General features: G+C 43.9%; 1 protein-coding gene across 1 annotated transcript in view; it reads left to right on the top strand.

The window, feature by feature from the left end:
- The first annotated feature begins 20,150 nt into the window (after nt 1–20,150).
- The window catches only part of LOC135201199 (uncharacterized), a 74,350-nt gene continuing 68,570 nt past the window's right edge, over nt 20,151–25,930 (top strand). Inside the window, exons 1-2 of the mRNA XM_064230077.1 lie at nt 20,151–20,547; nt 25,314–25,490. Coding sequence (XP_064086147.1) covers nt 20,151–20,547; nt 25,314–25,490 — 574 coding nt within the window. The remainder of the gene's footprint in view (nt 20,548–25,313; nt 25,491–25,930) is intronic.

Below are 25,930 nucleotides of genomic sequence, written 5' to 3'. Positions count from 1 at the left end.
CACCTGGTGCTAGGGGCTCTGCCGCTACATCAGGTTCCGTCTCAGCCTCTCATTCGCGAGAGGTACCGGGTGTGCGGTCGCCCGTGGGTGACCGTGCAGCCAAGGCTCAGGCTTCCGAGTTCGCTCGGCGCCAGGACAGAGGCACAGAGCGGAAGACTGGTGAGAGTCGCTCATGTGACTCCCACCAGACCAGCGATCGCTCTCGTAGCGATCCGCTGGTACCCAGGGTTGACGCGATGGTCCCAGACCGGCCGTGGGCTGAGGCAAGGAAGAAGTCCCCTCAGTCGCCGGAACCGGCTTCGGCCAGTTCCAGCGGCACGACGCGCTGTAAGGCCGGGCCCACTCCCACTGCGACAACGGACTCTGCCGGTCCCCTGACCACCGCTCCCACCAAGACCGGGCGGGTAGAGGGACCAGCAGCAGCTCCTCTGATGCTCGGGACTGGAGCCACTGTATTCAGTCCAGCCGCTCTCCCCCGGAGAGCCGTGCGACCAGGCTTGCAGCTCGATCGCCACCGCGGGTTGGCGACCGCCTGTAGCCCCCCCAAGCACACCGGTTCTGCCGGTGGACGAGGGCGGAGCGTCAGGTCTTCCTCTCCGATCCCTTCAACACCTATGGTTCTCGCAGCAAGAGGCACTCGCCTAGGAATCGACCGCCATGGCGGCATTCCAAGCAGTCTCCTGGCTAGACTTGTGGTCCCTCACAGTGTCTAAAGGTGGGTACACACGTGAGAGCCGAACCTTGTATGTGTAACTGAGTTACGCATATACGGTTACAAAGGTGTCAAAATGTTGAGGACGAACCGTAACTATGTTAAGCACGTAACTTCATTTCAATCCACTGCGATCATCAGTCTGTCTCTGTCCGGGTTGTTTACCGACGATGGCCACCATGCAAGTAGCAGCTGCCCCGTATATTTATACACATTATTTAACGAAGATGAAGCGAAATAAAAGAAGATGGTGGCAATCAATGTTATATACAAGAAGGGTAGAATACAGTGGTCGGGAATTACTCGCTGACATGAGATTCCAAGAAGTTTCTGGCCACAGTAAAGTCTGTTCTTCATAATAACTAATAAATTGAAGGACCTCTTCCTCACTCCAATCAGCCATGGTAGACATATACGTACTGACTGACCAAAACAAGGGACTCTACTATGGACGGCCTTGTTCATAGTCGGTGTTAACAAGTTCAGCAACCTCTGTTGTTACGAGTGTAATACAGTTCCCGTCCACACATGGCGTAACGTTCAAAGAGACCTCCCTTTGATTCGGGGCCCAAAAACCGACAATTGGCGGGACGGAGGGCGAACGGAGCCTCGAACCTCGCGGGTTCGGGGTTCGGGTTCGAGGAACCGTCCACACTTGCGTTTTTGTTACAAGAATCGGTTACAATACAAGGTTCGGTTCGCACGTGTGTACCCGCCTTAAGGTCGCGGCCACCTCGGGGAACATCACTCCTGAAGGTGACCCGGCTTTCAGGAGAGCCATCTCCTACCTAGCCCACTAGACGGGAAACCTGTGGGCCAACCTGGTTCTTCGGTGTAGGGACGCAGTCCTCACCCAAGGGACCAGGGCGGCTGGGCGTGAGGCGGCGCTGGGTCTTCGCAACGGACGAGTGCGGAGTTCCTCCTCTCTCTTCCCAGGGGAGATGGTGGACGCTTCGGTGGAACAACGGCGCACTGACGACAGTGACCGTTTAGTCCACCAGGCAGTCTCGAAGGCGTCTGGGCAGCCTCGAGCTACTGTGGCCAAGCCTAAGAGTTTGGTTAGCGCTTCCTGCGGCCAAGACGATCGCATCGTCGAAGCCCAAAGGAAAGCCTCTGCCTTCAACTTCTTCAAGAAGCGACCGTCACCAGCCCTCCTCCCAGCCCTCCATCTCACGAGGGGGAGTTGGGAAGAAGTCGAAGAGAGGTGGGAAACGCTAGGGACAGCGTTCCCCCTCACCTGCTGTCGGAAGTGGGGGGGGTGCCTGGCAAGCCATTGGGCAACATGGCAGCGCTATGGAGCGGAGACCTGGATAGTAGATGTCCTTCAGGAGGGGTATCTACTACCCTTCGAGGTATGGCCACCCCTCACCACCAACCCAGTCCACCTTCAGACTTACGTTTCCGGATCTTCCAAGGACGTAGCACTTCGGCAGGAAGTCCAAGCCATGCTGAGCAAAGGAGCTGTGGAGATCGTCAGGGATTGGTCACCGGGCTTCTACAGCCGTCTTTTCCTGGTGGAGAAGTCTTCGGGGGGCTGGTGGCTGGTGTTAGATCTCTCTCCCCTGAACCAATTCGTTCGCCAGTCTCGGTTCACGATGGAGACGGCACGCTCCGTGCTCGACTCCATCAGGGAGAACGACTTCATGCTTTCGGTGGACTTGAAGGACGTGTATTTCCAGATACCCGTTCATCAATCCTTCAGGAAGTACCTCCGCTTCATCCTCGATGGGACGGTGTACCAATTCAGGGCACTTTGCTTCGGTCTCTCAACCGCCCCATGGGTGTTCACGCGAGTGTTCACTCTGGTGTCTGCTTGGGCCCACTCGTCAGGGATACGTCTTTTGAGGTATCTCGACGACTGGTTAGTCCTAGCTACAGGACAGGGATCGACTCCTCAAGTTCTGCCGCAATCTGGGGATCGTGGTAAACTTCGAGAAGTCAGATCTCAAGCCCAAGCAGAGGATGAAGTACCTGGGCATGCTGATCGACTCGGTAGCAGACTCGTGGATCAGCAGATTCAGGGAGGCAGCCAACCAGTTCCTGTCTTCGGCAGGAACAGCCAGCTCAGCAGTGGCAGGTCGTGATCTGCCACCTGTCATCACTCGAGAAGTTAGTCCCTCACGGGCGTCTTCACCTGCAGTCTCTCCAGTGGAGACTAAAGGAGAGTTGGTCACAGGCAAGAGACCCGCCGTGCTTCCCCGTGTCCCTCACAGAGGAGGTGAGGCAGGACCTAGCCTGGTGGCTGGACGACATGAACCTCGTAAGAGGAGTCCTCCTCCTCCTCCTCCTCCTCCTCCTCTCCTCCTCCTCCTCCTCCTCCTCCTCCTCCTCCTCCTCCCTCCTCTCCTCCTCCTCCCGAGATGTTGCTGTTTTCAGACGCGTCAACCGAGGGATGGGGCGCACACCTGGAGGAGTTGCTGACTGCAGGCGTGTGAGATCATCACAACAAGCACCTTCACATCAACGTACTGCAGCTCAAGGCAGCATTTCTCGCTCTCCAAGAGTTCCAGGACCGTCTGATGGGACATTCGGTGGTGTTGATGTGCGACAACACCACAATAGTGGCATACGTCAACAAACAGGGGTGCCTAGTGTCCCTCCCGTTGCACCAGTTGACGTTGCAGGTGCACAAGTGGGCCATGGCTCACTCAGTAGAGCTGTCAGCTCGCTACATTCCAGGCAAGAGGAATGTAGTAGCAGACAAGCTCAGCCGTCAGGATCAGGTGATAGTGACCAAATGGTCCCTACACCCAGATGTGGTGGAAAGGCTCTTCAACCTGTGGGGGCGTCCAGTTGTAGATCTGTTCGCCACCTGGCACAACAGGAAACTTCAGGTTTTCTACTCGGCTGTGCCGGACCCATGGGCAGCTGCAGAGGACGCTCTTCAACACCCATGGACCAACCTCTTCGTCTACGCCTTTCCCCCGTTCTGTCTGATTCGCAAGGTGATCAGCAGAGCGCTGGTCACCCCGAATCTCCAGATGATCCTGGTGGCTCCCAAATGGCCTCAGGCCATTTTGTATCCGGACCTGCTGGCTCTGCTTGCGGAAGCACTGAGAGAGATTCCCCCTTGGCACAACCTTCTCTGCCAGCCACACGTGGAACGGTACCACCAGTCAGTCCAGTCCCTTCGTCTTCACGGCTGGCTGTTATCCACCATCTCTTGCGAGCGAGAGGCTTTTCTCGCCGAGCAGCAACAGAGATGGCTGGGTATATCAGACAGTCCTCTACAGCTGTGTACCAGGGAAAGTGGGCCATCCTCTGTGGTTGGCTCCTCTCAGAGCCACTCTTCAGCAGGTAGCGGATTTCCTCGTTTTTCTTCGCCGAGAGAAGCTCCTCTCTGTCCCCACAGTCAAAGGATACAGGGCCGCCTTGGCCCTAGTCCTGAAACTGAGGGGAGTGGATATCTCGAACTCGTTCGAGATCTCCCTTCTCATGAGGAGCTTCGAGAGGTCTTGCCCACCAAGGGAACTCAGGCCCCCAGGGTGGGATGTGACTCTCATCCTTAAGAGTCTGACTCAAAGTCCCTTCGAGCCACTCCGAGAGTCGTCAGACAGGGATCTGACCCTCAAGACCCTCTTCTTGCTGGCCCTGGCATCGGTGAAGAGAGTAGGGGAACTTCAGGGTCTTTCCTTCAACGTCAAGCATACCAGAGGACGGGGATCTGTGATGCTCGATTTCGTCCCGAACTTTGTAGCGAAGACTCAGAATCCTTTGGTCCCTGATGACTGGTTCGAGTTATTCACAGTCCCCTCCCTATTGGACTTCACCGACAACGATGCGGATGAGATGCTGCTTTGTCCTGTGAGGGCACTACGGCGCTAGCTGAAGAGAACTCGGCACCTCAGGCCTGAGTGTCGACGCCTCTTCGTTAACACCGCGGTGACCAAGAAAGAAGTATCCAAGAACACACTTTCTTTCTGGCTGCGCGAGGTGATCAGGAGGGCGTACGAAGCTGATGGTAGCAACGACATCCGTACCCTTCGTCCGAGAGCCCACGAAGTCAGAGGCATTGGTCCTTCCCTTGCGTTCTGCAAGAACATGTCTGTGGCACAGGTCCTGAAGGTGGGGGTCTGAACCAACCAGACCACCTTCACCTCCTTCTACCTTCGGGATATAGCCCACAGGTCCTTGGACACTTTTTCCTTGGGACCCGTGGTGGCTGCTCTATAGGTTGTGTAGTTTACCCAGCACCCGAGCGGACAGAACAGCATCGTATCCTTGTGTGACTGCATGAATGGATGAGTGAATGAGTGTGACTGGCTTCTCTTCCTCATCTTTTTCTCCCCCTCTACCTGTGGGCAGAGGGACGCGGTCGTCACTACGCTGGAACAGGAGACCGATGCAGGTAAGCTACTCAACCGAGCTCCATCCTATCCCTTTCATTAGGGATAGGAGCAATTATCCACCACTTCCCTCAACAAAGGGGGGGGGCAAAGGGGGGGGGGGGGGGGTGGGGGGGGGGGGGGGGGGGGGGGGGGGGGGGGGTGGGGGGGGGGGGGGGGGGGGAAGTGGAAGCCAACAAGAGACAAACCCATGACTTCATATTGCCTCTTGCAATAGGAACAAGTTCTTGCTTGCTAGTTTTAAGAGGTACGCTTGCCTCCCTCTTATTACTTGGGTCCAGAGGTCTGACCATTGATCCTGCGGTACATACCCCGATCATTGGGCAGAGGCTAGGATCCCTCTGCTCTTACGACTAGGGAGGGAACCAAGGTTGGACGAACACTAGTCTGCTCATTCATTGACTCAGATTCCACCCACCAAGAAGTGTCTTCCTATTGTTAAAGGACCGATGGTTTGTATTGCGTATCGGAACAAATAACAATTTGTCGAAAATTGTTTTTTTCCTAACTATACAAACCTGAGGTCCTTTACACATAGTCCCACCTCATGCCACCCCTCACTTTGTTTTTCCCGGGCCTAAAGCAAAGTGATTCTTCACCTCCCAGTCGTGCGGTGCGCTGACTGTCGGACAAGCAGTTAACTGCCGAACTCCCTTGTTCGAAGCTTACGACCTGTTCCAGCTGCCGCAAGTTACATTCCTATTGTTAAAGGACCTCAGGTTTGTAGGAAAAATACAATTTTCGACAAATTGTTATTTTTAGGTTGTATGGGGCTTTCATATATGCCATTATGTTGATGAAACTTCAATCTTTTGAATTATATGCTTAAAGATGTAATAGTGTTCTTGTTTCACCAATTAAATATTGAGTGAATAAGACCGAGCCACGCGATGACGATGGATCGTCTGCGGTTGTTTACCCTACTATATGTAATGTTTATTGATCTTATTCAAGATTGCAGTTGTAATCAGCACAATAAAATAACATTTTGTTGCCTATATTAGTGAAAGTATGAAACTTCTTTTTCTCGGGGTCATTTTTAGATTGTAATTGGTGGTTTTATCTCTACTGCCATCACAACTGAAACTCCACAGTGCTTGTTTGATTGTGATTATACATGTTCTGGTCTTAATTCATTCCAAATTGCACTTTAACTATATTGCGCTTCCTGGTTCCTAAGTGCTCACTTCACAAACACAGTTGTTGGCAGTACACGACTATGCGGTTTATGAGGTGCAAAGCTTTATTCCGTTAATTGTTTACTTTGCTCATTATTTAGTTAAACTTTACTTTGTTATCTAAATGTTTGTTTAATTTATGTCTATTATCCCTTTTTTGCAACCAAATTAACCCCGAAAAATTGCAGATATTTCTAAAGTAGATACGAGCAGATAACAGCAAAATGATAGAAGAGCACAAACAATGCCGTAGGTACTGTTCGCAGCAAAACTGTTGATATTTGGGTCAGGAATTTATAGTATTGCCATTTAACTATTTATTTAAATAATTATCTAGTGCATGCTTCTTCTTCTACCAAAAAATCGTTGTTTGCTTGGATCTGCCCGGTTGGTGTCATTGTTAATGATTGTTGTGAAGAAAGTGCCCCAGCGTCTATGGGTATAAGTGGTGTGCATATTTAGCACATGGGATGGAAAGTTTCTTGAGAAAGTAAAAATTTTCGAAAGCGTCATGGAGGTATGTTTGCACTGCGCATGGGTAGACTTTCATGAACCTCTGTTTAATCTTAAAATATGACCTTAATTTCTAACTTTGGAGAAAACACTTAATTTGAAAGGATAGTAGAGGTCTCGAGCTGTTGGTCTCACCACCGATGACTCATGACTAGTGCCCATCTCCAGTGTCAGGATGTGTTAAAGTACTTTTTCGAAGGGTGGACCCACACGCGGTGAAAACTAGATCAGCTAGTCCAGTCGGTTGTTCCCCTAACTCTTGCCAGTACAACCTTTCGTGCCAAGAATCTTTAAAATTGCAGATAGTAAGGCGCGAAGTGCCATTCCGCCACCCCCTTAAGCATTCCTAACCTCTTGCAACACAAACATGGCTGCTTTGCTTACATGTGTTCTCCCCTACCCAAAACCCCGAATTCCCAAAGTCCCCATCATTTTTGGGTAGTGGGTAACAGGTAAATAAAATACAGTTGACCCCCAAAAGATTAATACTGCTCCGTCACTAAAAGCACTAAAACTGTATGAAAAATCAGTTTTATACATGCGACTTACCAGGCAGATATATACTTAACTATAGACTCCGTCGTCCCGACAGAATTCAAACTCGCGGCACACGCTACCGGTAGGTCAGGTGATCTACCATTCCCGCCGCTGGGTGGCGAATCCCAACCATTCCCGTTTTCTGAGCCAGATTTTTCTCTCTCGCTGAGGCCGGCAACAACTGTTGTTTGGTCTCTCCTGATTGGAATTCTGCTCATTTGCCGAGAATTGGTTGGACTCATTTGGTGAAGTACTCTTGTTTATTCTCGGGATTGGTCATACGCTTATTTTGGACTGGATTAGGACTTGGATTTGGTTTTTCTATTAAGATGGCTGAAGTTAAAGTAACACCTAGTTTTTTTAGGGTTTGTGCAAGGGAAGAATGCAGAACTAGGTTTGTTTAAAGCAGAGGTAGATCCTCATACGCTTTGTAGTAATGTAGAGGGTCTGAATGTGCGTTTGATAGAACTTGTGCTGAATGTGAAGGGCTTTCGGAGCAAGGATGGAAGGATTTAGCTTCTATATTAAGAAGAGAGAGAAGGATAGAGCTAGGAAAGCGTCAGCTAGAAGCTCGAGTAGATCTTGTTCTTTTGAGCCTGAATCAGAAATTAACAAACTAGTGATGTTTCTCCCATAACCTCAGCCCCTTCTCCTGTGTTGAATCTAAGGATTCATTTTCAGAAATGGAAAAAATGAGATCCTCGATCAGGGAGCTTCAGGAGCAGCTTAAAGCTATGGAAACACAAGGTAAGAGTGTCAGTGAATACAGTGACCCAGTGCAGTGGAGGGGGGGCGTCTGATCGGCCTCCGCATTGCTCCTAGGCCTAGACCGCTTCCAAACTCCAGGACCAGGGAGGAGGAATGTCAAAAGCCGCAGGGAGGATGTGGAGCATCCCCAACGAGTCGCGTCCCTTCGGCAGAACCCTGAAGTAACGACCCAGGCTGCCTTGGACAGCCCGTGAAAAAGGCATCCTGGAAGAGTGTTTTTCTGCGTCGGACTCCTCCTCGTCCTAGCGTGGATGGAGCTCTGCTTCGAAGTCTCGTCCTCTGAAGAGATCGTGGGTAGCGCCGAAAGGAGACGCTTTTGATTCAAGCCCAGAGCGATTTCCAGAGGATTTTCCTTCGACTATAAGAGGGCGAGAAGAACCGTCTCCAGCGCCTCAAGATCCGACAAAGCTTTTCCTGCTTAATCTACAGAGCAAATATCCTCCTTGGTAGGCGCTCTACATAAGGATTCGTCTCGAAGGAAGACTCTCCCTTCCAGTGAAGAGATCAAAATTTTCTTCTCCTGTGGTGAGAGAAGTTTTCTCACTCTAGCAGGCGCTCGTCACCGGAGAGACTCTCTCGTTCTCCCTTTAAACGATCCTCTCCTATCTATAGGAAGAAAGTTCCCAGCGGTAGCCGCTCGCAGAGCAAGCGGTCAGCTACGTCTCTTAGGAGAAGTCAGGAGTCGGACTCCTCTTCTGAGGATCAGGATAGGCGTCAAGAGCCTAAGAAGCAGGAGCTTGTTAGAAACATAGAGTTGACAGAGCCTAGTAGGCGCCAAGATAATCACAGGCGTATAGAGCTAACAGACGCCAGGAGTCTTGTGAGAGGCGTCAAGAGCCTACAAGGAGTCACGACACGCGCCAGGAGTCAAGCAGGCGCCAGGAATCAAGCAGGCTTCAGGAGTCGAGCAGGCGTCAGGGAGTCGGGTAGGCGCCAGGAGTCTAACAGACGCCCAGGAGTCGAGCAGGCGTCAGGAGTCGAGTAGGCGCCAGGCTCCTTGTACGACTTAGGTCAGAGTAAGACCCCTTCGCACTTTATGAGTTCTTCGGAGAGTAGGAGCCCTTCACCTGGTAGGAAACAGGTGCCTGAGAGAAGATCTCGTGCGTTTAAGAACTCTATTGCGCCTTGTAGTGCAAGGATTTTGTCACACGGACGTTCTTCTTCGTTTGACAGAAGTCCCTCGACAACTAAGAACCGCTCTTCTCCGAAGGATCCCCCGACAGCCGAGACTTAGAAGAAGTCTCGGATGAAGAATTACCTGTGGATGTAGTAGTCTCTGATTATAGAGATTGTCCTTGTTGTTGTTGCAGGAGTTCGGAGATAAGCTTCAACCAGCGGATCCGCCCTCTCCAGGATCTTTGCTATCGAGCACGAAGTCTCCAAAAGCATCCTCCATTTGTAAAAATGCGTCCAGCCCTTAGTATGAAAAAAGCGTTCAAAGGATTTGGAGAATGGCTTAAGAATAAAAGAGAGGCGGGCAAGACTGTTTTTTTCATGCCCTCCTTCAAAGTTGACGGGTAAACTGGAAGATGGTACGATACCCAGGAACCTATGGGCTTAGGACTGCTTCATCGGCAGACGCAGATTACGCTTCCTTAGTAGATTCTTTCAAGGAGGCGGCGCTCTACTATCAGCAAAAGCTACTTGGGGGGTGTGTGAACTGGACCATCTACTAAAGGGACTCTTTAGACGCTCGAAGTATTCAATTTTATGGACTGGGCTTTGGGAGCCCTTGCGAAGAGAGCCCAAGATCCCGAATTTGTCACGATGGAAGAATTATCGAGTGTGTTATCGTGTCTGGACAGAGCGGTGATGGACGGTTCGGTGGAAGTGGCTGCTCTTTTTGGATCGGGAGTTTTGAAAAAGAGAGCAGTGTATGGGTCTTTCCTGTCCAAGTCAGTATCTCCTCTACAGAGTCGGCCTTGCTATATTCGCCACTTTCGAACCACCTTTTCCCACAGGACACGGTGAGGGATGTAGCAAAATCATTAGCTGGAAAAGCCACACAGGATTACTGACACAGTCAGCAAAGAGGTTCAAGCCTCGGTTCCTTTTCAAAAGAAGGATAAAGCACCTCTTTCAGCAGCCCTTTCGAGGAGCCTCTTCCTCCTCAAGAACCCCTTTTAGAGGTAGAAGAACCGGATACCAGAGGAAGACCTTCCAGGAGACCTGCAGGGAAGGCAAAATGAAGAAGAAGTCCTCCAGATAGCGGTAGGCGCCAGACTGTCGAACTTTGCCAGAGTCTGGGCGAAGAGAGGGGCGGACAGCTGGACCCTCTCGATCCTCGAGAGAGGATACCTCATCCCCTTCAGGGAATATCCTCCCTTAACAAGAACTCCAAGGGAGTTAACAGCGAGATACAACGATCCTGTCAAGAGTCCAGCTCTCCTGCAAGCAGTAGAACTTATGTTGCAGAAAAGGGCAATAGAACCGGTTCAAGATCTCCATTCACCAGGTTTCTACAACCGTCTATTCCTGGTACCAAAAGCCTCGGGCGGTGGAGGCCGTTTTGGACGTAAGTGCGCTGAACGTCTTTGTGATCAAGAGAAGTTCTCGATGGAGACCTCTTCCTCTGTACTTTCTGCTCTTCGTCCAGGGGACTGGATGGTATCCCTGGACCTTCAAGATGCATATTTCCATGTGCCAATTCATCCGGCATCAAGGAAATACCTAAGATTCATGTCACAGGGAAGAGTGTTTCAATTTCGAGCGCTTTGCTTCGGACTTTCGACGGCCCCGCAAGTCTTCACGGGTATCCTAAGGAATGTGGCGCATTGGCTACATTTAGAGGGGATCAGAATCTCGATGTATTTGGACGACTGGCTAATACGAGCAAAGTCGAAGCAACAGTGTCTGGAGGACCTTTCGGTAACATTAAGATGACGCAGTCATTGGGACTCCTAGTCAACCTCGGAAGTCCCAGCTGGATCCCCAGCAGAACATAGTTTATCTGGGGATTCGGATGGATTCTCGGGGTTTTCTAGCGTCTCTGTCAACAGAGAGAATAGAGCGCTGCCTTACAAAGGTGTCAGGATTTCTAGGGAAGAGCATTGTTCCGCGAGGGTGGATGAGTTGCTGGGAACCACCTTTCCTCGTTGGAGCAGTTCGTTTCCCTAGGGAGACTGCACCTAAACCCCAACATTAGTATTATCTGAAGGAGAACTGGGATCAAAGTTCCTTCCCAGGACCTCGAAGAGTCATTCAGGAAATAACGGAACAAGGTCAAACAAGATCTTCGTGGTGGTTAGACCCGAAGAAACTCGGTCAAGGAATATCCTTGCACATAAAAGAGCCCTCTCCGAGCGTTGTTTGCAGACGCATCGGACGTAGGGTGGGGAGCAACGTTGGATCGCAAGAAGTGTCGGGAACCTGGGGAAGGAGCTCAGGTGTCCTGGCACATAAAACAAAAGGAACTGAAAGCCATTCACCTAGCTCTCTTGCACTTTCAAGAACAGATATTAGGATCGATCATTCAGGTCAATTCACACAACCGACAGCCCTAGCTATATCAGGAAGCAAGGGGGAACTCATTCATTCTCCCTTTACGAGACAGCGAGGGAGTTTGTTGCTTTGGGCGCAAGAGAACAGATCTCTCTTCTAACGAGATTTATTCAGGGAGAGAGAAATGTTCGAGCGGATCTGCTAAGCAGAAGAAGACCAACTGCTCCCCACCGAATGGACCTCTCCACCCTCAAGTGTGCGTCAGTTATGGGGGTTATGGGGAAGGCCGAACGTAGACTTGTTCGCAACCAACTGGAACAAGAGGTTGGAGAATTATTGCTCCCCCATCGCGGATCCAAGAGCAATAGCGATAGACGGTCTCCTCATGGATTGGAAGGGAATAGACGGGTACGCTTTTCCCCCCTTCAAACTGGTAGGGTGGGGAAGTAATAAGAAAGTTTGTCCTCCTCAGAAAGGGACGAAATTAACTTTGATCGCTCCCTTTTGGCCAGCCCTAGATTGGGGTTTTGGTTGACCAGAGTTGCTGGAGTGGATAGTGGATCTTCCAGATCGCTCCCACTAAGGAGCGATCTTCTCAAACAACCCACTTCGACAGGTATCACAAAAACCTCCCCGCTCTAAGTCTGACTGCCTTCAGACTATCGAAGGACTCGTTAGAGCGAGGGGGTTTTCTCGCGAAGCTTCAAAAGCAATCGCAAGAGCCAGGAGACCATCCACATTACGGGTGTACCAGTCGAAGTGGGGAAGTGTTTAGAAGATGGTGCAGGACGCATGAGCTATCCTCTTCCAGTACCTCTATAACCGACATTGCAAATTTCTTCTTTACCTTAGAAGAAAGTGTGGCCTAGCGGTATCTACGATCAAGGGTATAGAAGTATGCTGGCCTCGGTGTTTAGGCATAGGGGTCTGAGTCGGACAATAAGATCTACATGACCTTATTAGGTCTTTCGAGACCTCAAAAGTCAGAATCATAAAAATCCAGTTGGAACTTGGATATAGTGCTGCATTATTTGATGTCTGAAAGATTACGTACCTTCCAATAATTCTTCTTTTAGGGATTTGACGAGGAAATCTCTATTCCTGTTCGCCTTAGCCACGGCAAAAAGGGTTGAGTGAACTTCAAGCGTTAGAGGGCAGAGTGGGGTTTAAGAAGGAGGCTGCAATTTGCTCTTTTAAGCCTCTCTCTTAGCCAAGAACGAAAACCCATCAAAACCGTGGCCTAGAAGCTTCGAAGTGAAGGCACTCATCTTCTCTTACGGGGGAAGAAAAGGAGAAGACCCTTTGTCCAGTAAGAGCGCTAAAATTTTATTTAATTCAAAAGAAAGTCTCTTTTGGGAGTACGGACAAAAGTCTTTGGTGTTTCGGTCTAGGATCCTACAAGACCAATATCAAAAAACGCCCTTACGTTTTTTCATTAAAGACGTTATTAAGGAAGCGCATCTTAAATGTGGTGAAGAACAATTTAAACTCCTCAGGGTAAAAGCACACGAAGTGAGGGCCATAGCAACCTCAATGGCTTTTCATAAACGTGGTCCCTTCAAAATCTAATTGAATCCACGTATTGGAAGTGTAACTCAGTGTTCGCCTCTCACTATCTAAAGGATGTGAGAGTTACTTATGAGGAAGTGCTTTTCAATGGGAGCATATGTGTCCGCGGATTTAGTGCTGGAGAGGAGCTGAGGTTAATCCTAATTAGTTAGGTTATGTAATTTTAACATTATGGTGTTTGGTTTTTATGGTTGACTGAAAGAGGGTATAGGAAGAACCCTTTTTTCAGTTCCTAGATTTAACATGGTTAGGAAGGTTCAGGTGGTCGGGATTTAACTTTTGGTCTCCTCGTTGTGCATTATGTAAAGCTAAAGCTCGTCATGTAAGAGGGCTAGCCCCCATTGATAAGATACAGGTCAGGCTCTGCCATGTAAGCGGGTAAGCCCCATTGGTACGAGATCCATGCAGGTTCTGTCGCGTAAGCGGGGCTAGCCCCCAGTGACATGATCCAGAAGGGCTGTTCGGTCATAGGTGGTTTTACCTCACTGAAGCTCTTGAGGGCAGGCAGACTAAATGACAGTAATCATGAAGTCTTCAGCCCAAAAAACAGGTAAGAACCAAGGATTGATATCCTACAACAATTGTTGTTTCCCGTTATTAGAATTTTGTTTATATATATAGCTGTCTCTCGCCCTCCACCAAGGGTGTCAATCAGCTAAGTATATATCTGCCTGGTAAGTCGCATGTATAAAAATGTATTGTTAAGATACAATAAAGTTTTTATACATACTTACCTGGCAGATATATACGATTAAGGGCCCACCCAGCCTCCCCTCAGGACCTTACATCTTGTTCGGGTTGCCCCAGGTCCCTCAGTGTGAGGCACCTCTAATGTCTACCAGAGAGTTGCTAGTACATCTTCCGTATATTTTGCATCTTCCAATCTTGGATGGTCTGGGATGCAGTTTAGATATTTGTCGAGCTTATTCTTAAACACTCTACGCTCACTCCTGATATATTCCTCAGATGAGCTGGCAACGCATTGAATAGACGCTGCAATTATCGATGCTGGTGCGTAGTGGATTAATGTCCTGTGTGCTTTCCTTATTTTTCCTGTATATTTTTGGGCACTATTAATCTACCTCTGCTTGCTCTTTCTGATATTTTAGTTCCATGATATTTTCTGCTATTCCTTCTATCTGTTTCCATGCCTGAATTATCATGTAGCGTTCTCTTCTCCTTTCCAGACTATATAATTTTAAGAATTGTAGTCTTTCCCAGTAGTCTAGGTCCTTAACTTCTTCTATTCTAGCTGTAAAGGACCTTTGTACACTCTCTATTTGTGCAATATCCTTTTGATAGTGTGGGTACCATATCATATTTGCAATATTCAAGTGGACTACGAACATATGTTTTTATAAAGCATAATCATGTGTTCAGCTTTTCTTGTTTTGAAGTGCCGTAACAACATTCCCATTTTTGCTTTACATTTTGCCAACAGAGTTGCTATTTGATCATTGCATAACATGTTCCTATTCATCATCACACCAAGGTCTTTAACTGCTTCCTTATTTGTGATGGTCTCATTATTAGGTCCCTTATATGCATATAGCTTTCTTTCTCTGTCTCCATAATTTATGATTCAAATTTATCAGAGTTAAAATCCATCCTATTTACCTCTGCCCAATCATATACTTTGTTAAGGTCTCTTTGTAGAGCGTTCCTATCTTCATCACAAGTAATTTCTCTACTTCATTCTTGTGTCATCTGCGAAACTACTCACTACCGAATCCTTAACATTATTGTCTATGTCTTCAATCATAATAACAAACAGTATTGCAGCTAACACCGTACCTGCGGCACACCGGATATTACCTTGGCTTCATCCGATTTCTCGTCGTTTGCAATAACTATCTGTTTTCTGTTGTGTAAAAATTCTTTTAACCATCTTCCTTACGTTTATCGCAACGATATTGTGTTTTCTAATTTTTCTTCGCTAAATAATATATTATGGTCTACTTTATCAAAAGCTTTTGCAAAGTCTAAATAAACCACATCTGTTTCATTTCCGCTTTTCATATTTTTGAATATGTTTTCACAGTGGGACTAACAGTTTGGGTTTGTGTACTTTTTCCGGGTACGAAACCATGTTGTCCTTTATTAAACAAATTATTTTTTATTAAATGTTTCATAATATTTTTCTTCATTCCCTTTCATACACTTTCATTATAGTGATGTTAGACTCACAGGCCTATAATTACTTGCCTCAAGTCTTGATCCACTTTTGAAAGTAGGGGTAATATACGCTAATTTGTGCTCATCATATATCTTGCCTGTATCTACACTTGTCTTAATAATATTGCAAGTGGCTTTGCGATAGAATGAACTACTTTCTTTAACAAAATAGCAGGAATTCCATCAGGCCCTGCAGCAGCTCCATTTTTAATTTCATTAATAGCCTGCACAATATCAGCTTCATTAATATCTATGTCAGCTAAATATTCACTATTTTCATCCTTACTTCTATATCATTACTTCATTATCTATTCTATGGGGTGAATTCTCTCTTATATCGTTCTGCCAGTATGTTGCAAATTTCCTTTTTTTCATTCGTAATCTCCCTTCAATTCTCAGAGGGCCTATTTTCTATTCTTCTTTTATTCATCTTCTTGCATATGAGTATAATAGTTTGGGGTTTTGCTTGATATTTAATAGGGTTTTTCTTCCAAAGACCCGTTTTTCATTTTCTTTTGATTGTATAATCTTTTTTTTCTGCATTTTCTATCTTACTTTTTAGTTCTATAACTTTCCATGCATTTTTTTTCTTTTGCAAGACCTTTTTTCCACTTTCTGATTTTCTGGAACAAGATTCCTTCTGTCTCTTGGTATGCATGAATGATGTTTACTTTTCTTCTTCGGTATATATTTTTCCACTATTATCTCCAATATTTTATATAATATCTCCGTATTTACCCTTATGTCATCACTTACGAAAATGTTATCCCAATCTTTGTTTAATTCTTCATTAATTTCTGACCATTTTATATTTTTACTGTAGAAGTTGTATTTTCCATATCCTTCCCACTTTTTCATTTCTTGCTTATCTCTATTTTCACTTGCTTTGGAATGAACTGTTAATTCTATGACATTATGGTCTGAAATACTCGCATTATAAACTATTATTTCTTTAACATAATTCATCTCGTTCACAAATACTAGGTCTAAAGTATTTTCCTTTCTTGTTGGCAGGTGATTTATTTGTTGAATGTTGTATTCTAGTAGCATATCTAATAGCTTTTCAAATTGCCTCTTATCTTCTGCACTACTATTACTCTCTTTTTTATATGTATAAGTACAACCACAATCTCCTATTCGTTCTTCCTATTCTACGAAAGGAAAGTTGAAGTCACCAGATAGGAGAATAGTCCAGGTCCTTGTGATTTCTACATATATCATCCAATTTTCAATTATTAACGTCAAACTCTTTAAGTATTAGGAGGTCTATATATTACTATGTTCATCAATTTTTCAGATTCAAATTCTACCGCTATTAGTTCACATTCTGAGTTACTATATTTCTCATATATTTTTCCTTGTTTTTTGTCTTTCCCATATATTGCGGTTCCCCCTTGATTCCTATTTTTTCTATCTGATCTATAAGTTTGGAACCCTTTTATTTGATCATCATTCCCAGTCTCTTGGGAATACCAGGTTTCACTTATATTCATTATATCTATTTTCTTTTCATTTTGGTTAGTTCTTCTAAGTACTCTATTTTTCTTTTTGAGTTTACTCGTAACTAAACCCTGCGCATTCATCACTATGATGGTTTGCGTGTTTTTCCTCCTTCATTTTTAATACTGATAGTAATAAGGATTTCCCATGTCTCTTTCCTGTTCTGGTATGTTGTTCTTTTTTTTCATTTCCAGAAATTCTGACATTAAAAAATCCAACTTTTTCCATAATATTTGATCTTCCTTCATCATAATTATTCATTTTGTGTCTGAATCTGCAATTTTCTCCGTTTCTGCAATATCCTCTTGCATAATAAATACAGTTATTATCTCTTGAGTAGAATTTCGGAGCTGATGCTTTGAAATTCTTTGCTGACACTGCAATATCTCATGGTTTGGTTTGCTTTTCTCTTTTACCTGATATTCTTGATTTCTCTCTTTATTTGTTTCTTTCTTATTTTGGATTTTATTACTTGGTTGGTTATTTAGGTTTGATTATGATTCATGGCTACAGGGTGCATATATTTGCATTTTTTGTCGAACTTACATCCTTTTCCTTCTTTTAGGTTTTACATATTTTTTGGATGCAGATCTCTGCAATCATCCCCATATCCATCTAAGTATGCACATTTACCATATATTTCATAGTTTTGACATATCTTAGGATGTTTTTGTAGTAACATCTTTCTCCAAATCTGCAATTCCCCTCTTTTCAAAAGGTTGCAGATTTTTGTCTTTCTTGTCTATTTTTCCTTTCCTCTTTCCCCGTCATTGTATAGATCTGGTAGAGCCTCTTCGGGATTTGCTTTTCTGTTGTCATATCGTAATTTTATTTCTTCGTAGGTATGCTGCTTATTGCCGTCATATGTAGTATCAATGAGTATCTCTGCATCCATACTTTTTATCTTGTTCTTTGTTTTCCTTATTTTTTCTGTCATTTCATTTTTGTTTACTTCTCTTCCGTTTTCCTCTTCTTCTTTTTCTTCTTCTTCTTCCTCTTCCTCTTCTTCTTCATCCTCAACTATTTGTACATTCAATCTTGATTTAATAACATTGTCTATCCATGATAGACATGTTGAACAAAAAATTCTTGTATCTTTTCTCAAATCTTGTATTAACCTCAGCACACTGTGGATGGGTCGGAATGTTGCATGCAGCACATTTTCTGATTAGGTTTGTGGATTGACTATGCTATACCAAACCTTACACAGTTTGCATGCTTTTGGCATTCTTTTTCCTAATGCATCAGTTAGTATATTCACAAGATTCACCTTATTCATTTTCTTTGTCGGAATATGTTGGTTTATGTATACTTTTCTTTATGAGTCTCTTGACCACTTGGATTTTATTGGAACTTCTTCAATTATTTTCAAGATGTTTTCATTAGATTTGTTCCAGTTTGAAGGATTATATCCTTCTAATATATCTATGAATGCTTTTGTATCTTTTTGGTTAGGACTGTTGCTGATTTCATAGATGAGAAATGCCAGTTCCCTTCCTGCTACCTCATCGTATTGCGAATCTGCTAGACACGCCAAATTACGCCACCTTTTCCCGCAGTTGGAACTTACTGCCATCTTGTTCTGATTTATAGTATTACACTTGATAAACTAACTTAGAAGACGCTTTATCCTACTATTTTCACACTAATCTTATCACCGATAGTTCACGAACACTTCTAGATATTTCTCAAATTCTAGTCGTATGTTAAACTTGTGATATCTGTTGATTATTGTGACTTCACGCGGGTACGTCTCACCAAGCAAGATGGCTACTACGAGAGAGGTGTAAGAGAAAATCTGGCTCAGAAAACGGGAATGGTTGGGATTCCGCCACCCAGCGGCGGGAATGGTAGATCACCTGACCTACCGGTAGCGTGTGCCGCGAGTTTTGAATTCTGTCGGGACGACGGAGTCTATAGCTAAGTATATATCTGCCAGGTAAGTATGTATAAAACTTTATTGTATCTTAACAATATCATTTTCCAAGGTAAAAGCAAGTGCAAAGTTATTAGCTAGAAATACCAAATTTTATTTTAAACCATCATTGTATATCAGTCTTGAATAAAAGACAGAAATTGAGGTAATCTTATCTAACTTAAGGGCTGGGTTCTTACCTAGTTAGGGGGCTTTGCCCTCCCTGGACCCCCACCCAACTAACCTAACTTAAGATGCTAGATCCTTACCAACTCTAGACCAGGGATTCCCAATGTGGGGTGTATACCCCACGAGTGGGTAATTTGATTTTTTAAGGGTGAAAATTCAAAAATGTTTAAACCAAGTTAATGGACCTTTAGGCTTCCTTCATGTGAATATATATAAGAATTATTTACCAACACAGTGTGCATCAGGATTTTAGATTAGGTGGGGCATGGACAAAAAAAAGTTTGGAACCACTGCCCTAAATCCACCTCCTAACCTAACCTAGAAAACCAGGTCCTTACCCTAGGGCATGATCTTACTAGTTTGAAAACATTCCATAAACTTACTTTAATCTGTATCAGAACTATTAGTAGGATTGACTTTTCAGATTAGTCAGGATCTTCCATAAATGTTGAAGGCTGCTGGATATCAGTCTGCGGTGGGTTAACCAGTTATCTTCCATCCTCTTCCCTACAATTTAAGGAAGAATTGTACTTGGCTACAAAGAATTAGGTAAAATGTGTTCCTGGAGGCAAACAAGAGCATCAGTGAGAAGAGAATGAAATTCAGCTTGGATTTTAGCAATGAAGGCAAAATAATTCAAGAGTAATTAGACTAGGACAAAACTGAACCCAAGGCAACACAATTGTAAACTGAAACTGGATTTCCAAATTTCCAAAATTCCAAAATTCCATATGATTTGTGACACAATAAAACGGTTAATTACGCCTCAGCATTTTCCTACAGACCCACAGTCCTGGTCAAAAATAACAACCAAAGGGGTTGTTTTTTCCCCCCTGGGGATTGTACATAACTCCATCCTTCCCCCACAGTGCACTTCATGAAGGTGGTCCTGTTATACTTGAATGTTGTTGGTGACAGATTGCTCTGCATTGTATGCAAGATACTTTTAAACACTTAAACAGGACCTGTATTCAGCTGCATTAATTTTCTGTTCTTTCCAGTATTCCATTTAACCACAAAGTACTAATTGTGTGATAGTTGTTGTTTCTATTTGAGCCAATTACTTTATCAAAGTTTCTTACACTGTGCCATTAATTTTTGGTTTACTAACCAGCTTTTTCTTGAACTACAGTGTTTTGGTGGACTTTTGGAAATAAGACAGCTGTTTTAGATTATATATCAAATTGTAAAAATCTTTTTTCTCTTATTTTTCAGTAAGCAGAAGGAACCCATGAGGAAAGTCTGGGTCGTCCGAGGTGTCCACCAGTTGATTTTGGAACTTTGAAGGCCTGATTATTCAGTGTCCCATGAAGTTTCCTACAATATATCATTTTTGGGAGCCTTTCAAAAAGAGAAGAAATTCTACGCATGGGAAAAAAACTAAGGACTTTAGTAATGCTCCGCAGAAAGTTCAGAGAGAATTAAGTGTTGTCCTAGGTGATATTGCCAAGACAAAACCTGCTAATACAAGAATAGATCATAAATTGACACCCTCTAAGCCAAGAAATAACACCAAACAAGTTAAGACTTCAACAAATGCACATATTGCAAGTTCTCGTTCTTTCACAAGGACGCATACGAATTCAGTGCAAGCTGAAAAGAACAAGAGTAATACAAGAAATAAAACAGTCAGAAATGGCACATCAAGAGAAGAAAATAAGAATGATGTCCTTGAGTCCCCAAAGGTTCATCCAGGAAAGTTTGGTAAGTCCTAACCCATTAAATTGTTTGGTTCATTTTTGGTATATTAAAGTTTGAGAAAATTTTTGCTTAAAGCTATATGTATGAATTTTCAGTATTCATATGTATATGATTTTCTGGAATTTTGTTAGTCATAATAGCTTTGTAAAATTTATGATTGTAAATGACTGGAATGACCCAAATTTTGCACTGTAAATCGATATTTGCATTGTTTTTAGTATCTGACTAAGTTGAATTATGCTCCCTGAGAGTTCACTCTGCAAATCTGTTGGCGAAATTATTTTTTGAAGTGTTGATAAGTTCTTTCCTCATTGTAGGTGTACTTCTGAATGCAGTTGAAATTTGAAGTTCTATATGTTGCTAGCTAAGGCAATGCATCAGCTGTTGAAAGTTTTCATTAGATTGACTTGATACAGAATGTTAATATGCCCTCATTTATATACAGAAGAATCTGGTCTCCACAGAGTATCATTTTTTCATAGATGTCAGTACATGTACATACCGTCACCTCTCATTTAACGCAGGGGTTACATTCCTGGAGAGCGCACTTTAATTAAAAATGCGTAGTGTAGGTGAACGGGACCCACCCACTTTCGGGATAGTCAGATACAATTTAGCAGAACCTCCCAATTCTTTTTCTGCTGGCTCCTGATTAACATTGACAGTTGTGTACAGTCCTTCATCTTCTGGATATTTTCCATGGAATTCGTTGAAGTATTTCATCTTGAGTGGTGTTTTTTGCTTTTAGCATTTGTGGTTAGCCTATTAGCTGGGTTTAGTAATTGTGATTGCCATCATTATGCCAGATTCCAGTTCCTCTGGAATTCTTTACTGTTCCGAAGGATGTAGGACCAAGTTACTGTTTAAGTTGGTTTATGATACCCATACCAAGTCTATCAAATGAAGAGGGCCAGAGTTCTCTTAAGGAATTAACATGCCCAGAGTGTAAAGGGTGGTATGATAATCAGCGGAAAGGTAGGTTTCATTCAGACAAATTAGATAAAGATAGGAAAAGGAAGATGGCTCTTAGAGCTGAATGTAGAGCTAGTCTTGAAGCTATTCCTTTAGCTGATGAGGTAGAAAATAACACTTTTCCTTCCAGCCCTCCTGCTCCTGTATCACCTATTCTCAGCCCTCCTTTATTATTGTCACTGACTCCTTTACCAGGTTCTCTTGCCTGCAATCCTAATAACATTGCCAGTCTCAAGTCACAATTTGATAGAAAGTTTGAGCATTTAGATAATTCTGTAATGGAATTAGGCGCTTCCATTAGAGCTTTTGATAATAAAGTGTCAAGTGAAAGTGCAGTGAGAAATGTTAGTGCAGTGTGTGAGGGGGTGGCTGTTTGTCTCGCCAGTTCTCCTAGACGAAGGTCCCTATCCCACTCCCCCACACTGGGGAGAAGACATACTGGAGGTCCAAGGAAGGGGTGGGGTTTGCCCAAGGGCAGTTGCTCCCTCCATCGAACCTGTTGTACACTCCCAGGTGTTGACAGAGCGCCATAGAAAAGGCGTATCAACAGTGCTGTGCGATGTCCCTCAGATACAGATGTGTTTCATCACCAGTATGGTTTGTCGATGTAGCACGTAGGGTGGTATCATGACCTCTTAAGACATTTCGCCCCCTCCTGTCAAGAAACTTCAAGAGGTGGTGCTTAGCCCAAAACCATCTTGCAGTTACATATATGGTTCCACCTACGGATGCGCCAATAGCTCGTAATTGTCATTCACCCATGGACAGTTCAGAGTCAGTTGGATCTTTCAAGTGCCCAGTTTTGGTGCCAAGGCGTGCTTCACTTCAGCACAAGGTTCGCCATTTGTTTCCTTAACACACAGCAGTAATACCAGCGCACTCTAAGTTGCTTTCTATCAGTCTCACTCTACTGTAGAAGACCCAGCTTTTGCCCCTCATTGTCGTCAGTTGGAAGAACTGATGGGGGTTCTTCAGAAGAAGACTTCTGCTAAGAACGCAGACAGTTTTTCTCCAGTTTCATGAGAAGAAGAGATCGAACAAGACTCTGCTCCTTCTTCTGCCTACTCTTCGCTTCTCCGCTACTTCCTGGCTAATTTTTCGGAGTTTTATGAACCTGCTCCTCTGACTTCTCCAGCATTCACATTTCTCATGAGGGAGAAGTCTAGCGACAGTGAAGGCTTGCCTAAGTTAGCTCTGTTCTTTAGCCAAGAAGGTACTTCATGAAGTGGATGTTTGGTTAGCCTCCAAGAGAGAGATAGGGAAGGCATCTGCATTCCCACTGTCCAAACTGATCAAGAAGAGGCACCGTTTTTATGCCACTGGGGAAGGGCTCCTTCCTTAGGAGTTTCTGCCTCCTCCCAGGGGGACTTCTCCGGCTTGGTAGACACTTCTCATTGGTCGGCTTTTGCTGCTGCAAAAGTGATGCTTTCCTCGCCAGAAGCAGACCACTTGATTAGGAACATGTGTTGGCAAGGAAGATTGAAGACTGCCTTAGACTGGTTGGGGATACTGTCTTGCGCAGAAAAGGCAGTCAGGCACAGTTTTGCTGAAGTAACTTTCTTATTCACAGTAGGAACTCTTAAAAAGTGGAAGTTGTGGTGCTCATTCACCACAAAGCAAATTACTATCACTTAGAAATCTGTGCTCTTGTTTGCTCCCTTCGACAAGCAACATGTCCCCTCAAGAGACTGAAGGACATTTTTTTGGCTTTGCAAAAGAAGTCAACAAATGACGTACTGGCCCAGTCGACCAAACAACCTAAGGGATCTTCGTCTTCTGCTGCTAGTGCTAGGGTGTCTCTCCATTACAGCAGCATCCTTTTCGAGGGTCAAGGTTCAGACCTCAGCAGACCCCCCGTGCTAACCTGCAACCCCCATCCAGATCAGCAAAGAAGTCATCAATCAAGTCCAGCAAGTGATGCGACAGTCCTTCACGCCCCAGTTGCAGCGAGACTTCACCTCTTTTGGAAGGAGTAGAGTCAAAGGGGCACAGAAGCTTGAGTTGTCCAAGTACTAAAGAGGAATATATCATCCCTCTCTCAGAAAGGCATCCTTTGTCCAAGTTGCCGATCATCTTAGTGGCATATGTACTTGGTAGGCTCCAAGAAGTTTTTGGCCCTCTCTTAAGAAGTAGAGATGTTGATTTGCAAGAGGGCGATAGAAAAGGTACTATTAGATCTTTGACAGAGGGGTTTTACAAGTGACTGTTTGTAGTCCCCAAGTCATTGGCAGGCTGGAGGCCTGTCCTGGACATCAGTGCTCTGAATAACTTTCTTATGAAGACCACTTTTTGCATAGAAATGAACCGCCAGTAATGTCGTCTCTGCACCAGGGTATTTCGGGATATGTAGGGCACATACTTTCATACCGATCCACCCAAATTCAAAGAAGTTCTTGCGGTTTGTATTTTAAGGCAAGATTTTCCAGTTTCAGGTTCTGTGCTTCGGCCTGTCCACAGCCCCTCAGGTATTCACACAGGTACTATCTCCTCTGGGGAAGTGGCTTCATCTTCTGAGAAGCAACATTTCATTGTACTTAGACAACTGGCTTCTTCATTCCACATCGAAGCAACAGTGTGTGAAGGACCTAGAGAAAATGCTCCATCTGATCCGACAATTGGGCATTTTGATAAACTCCCAAAAAATCCCAGATGACTCCTTTGCAACAGAATGAATCTTAACACTCGAGCTTTTCAGGTTTCTCTGTTGCAGAAGAGAGATGTTTCATGTTTTATCATATAAAATGTATTTAGTCATGAAAATAACATCAAAATACACTAATTAGTAAATATTTCTCAACGAAGAAAACTGTGAATTGCCGAATTTTCCATGAATAATTTATAGATAGACTCAACAGAAAAATCTGTGACAAGGTGAGTCTGTAAATCTTGAGACTGCGAATATGGGGATTTAATGTATTATCAATTATTACCAATAAGTAATTTAATCAGACATTAAATTAATGTTCTGATCTCTTACAGACATCACTATTACTATGTACTCTTGATTACTGTAGCATATTGGTATCTGGCTTCATAATAGTATTGCTGTACTGTACTGTGATGGCTTTTGAGCTTTGGCACATGGAAGAGAGTGAATGATAGCCATCTAGATCTCTAGAGATGAAAAGACATTCATAATTGCTTTTGATCTACCTCATATTTTCCAATAGAGTATGTATTATTAGTCTGGGAATTTATGTAGACACAGAATTACAATTGCACAGATATGTAATAGACCTGTGTATGACATAGATTTAATTAATTACAATCCTTCTTGCATGTTTTAAAAAATTTTATACTTATTTTCTGATCATTTCATTAACTTGCAATTGAATGACTTGGTACAGTATATATTTTGGTCAAGTTTGACAGATAAAAAAAATAGAATATGGTGATAATTAATATTTAGTTTGTAGGGTACTTTTGTGTAAAAATATGCACTTTATAGTACTAATAATGTAGGCTTTTCTGGTTAAGTGTAGGCATATATCCTTGGAATATTGCAAGGAAATAACATATTTACCAATAGATATATATTATCTGTTTGTGTATTTAATAACTGATTTTTTCCCTGTAGCTGTTACTTTTATTCTACTTTTTTCAATTACTTTGTTCTATAGCTAGTTGCTTTTCACTATACATATGTCAGAAGAGTGGGAAAATGTAGATGTCTCCAGTGATATGACTTGCTTTAATTACAATATTGGCTACAGTTTTACCTATCAGTCTTGATATATTTATATACAGTACATATGTTAGACATTGTTTCTCAAACATGAAATTTGTTCTTTTCTCAGGCTTACAAGAGAAACAAGTACCTTCAAATAGAGGCAGAAAGGCTCAAAAGTGTTTTAGTAGAATGAGTGAAGCCAGTGATTCAGGTGTCACTGATCTGGATATCTCTTGTGGAAACACACTGATAAACGAAGCAAGAACAAATGCAAAGGTTGCCGAGATATCCAACATCAATATGGGTTAGTTAATAATATAAGAAGATTGCTGTTGAGGTTGCTAGAATGGTATATTTATGTGATGAACATAGTAGTCTTGAAATTTAATGATATAGAAGGCTATGCCTCTTGAAACTTAGGTGGGGATTTATATATTTTACTAAATCGTATTGTACAGAGTCAAACAACCTTATTTTACAAGGTCATAGTTACTGTTTTGAATAAGAAACTATATTCATTACTAGCTGTTTTATGCTCTGCTATTGCCTTAAGAATCACTTGGACAAAATAATGACTTGCACAACCTGAACTATAAAGGTCTCTAGGGCCTGATATATGTTTTCAGAAAAAAATAAATAGGAAAAGAATTATGACAAAAAAAAATGGAAAACATGTTGATAGCATTCGCACAGCTAAAGTTCTTAGCTTGAATCATTGTTACAAACTTGGACTAGATACATTGT

This window comes from Macrobrachium nipponense, chromosome 28, assembly GCF_015104395.2.
Source record: "Macrobrachium nipponense isolate FS-2020 chromosome 28, ASM1510439v2, whole genome shotgun sequence".
NCBI classification, from domain to species: domain Eukaryota; kingdom Metazoa; phylum Arthropoda; class Malacostraca; order Decapoda; family Palaemonidae; genus Macrobrachium; species Macrobrachium nipponense.
This window is presented reverse-complemented; position numbering and strand designations above follow the sequence as displayed.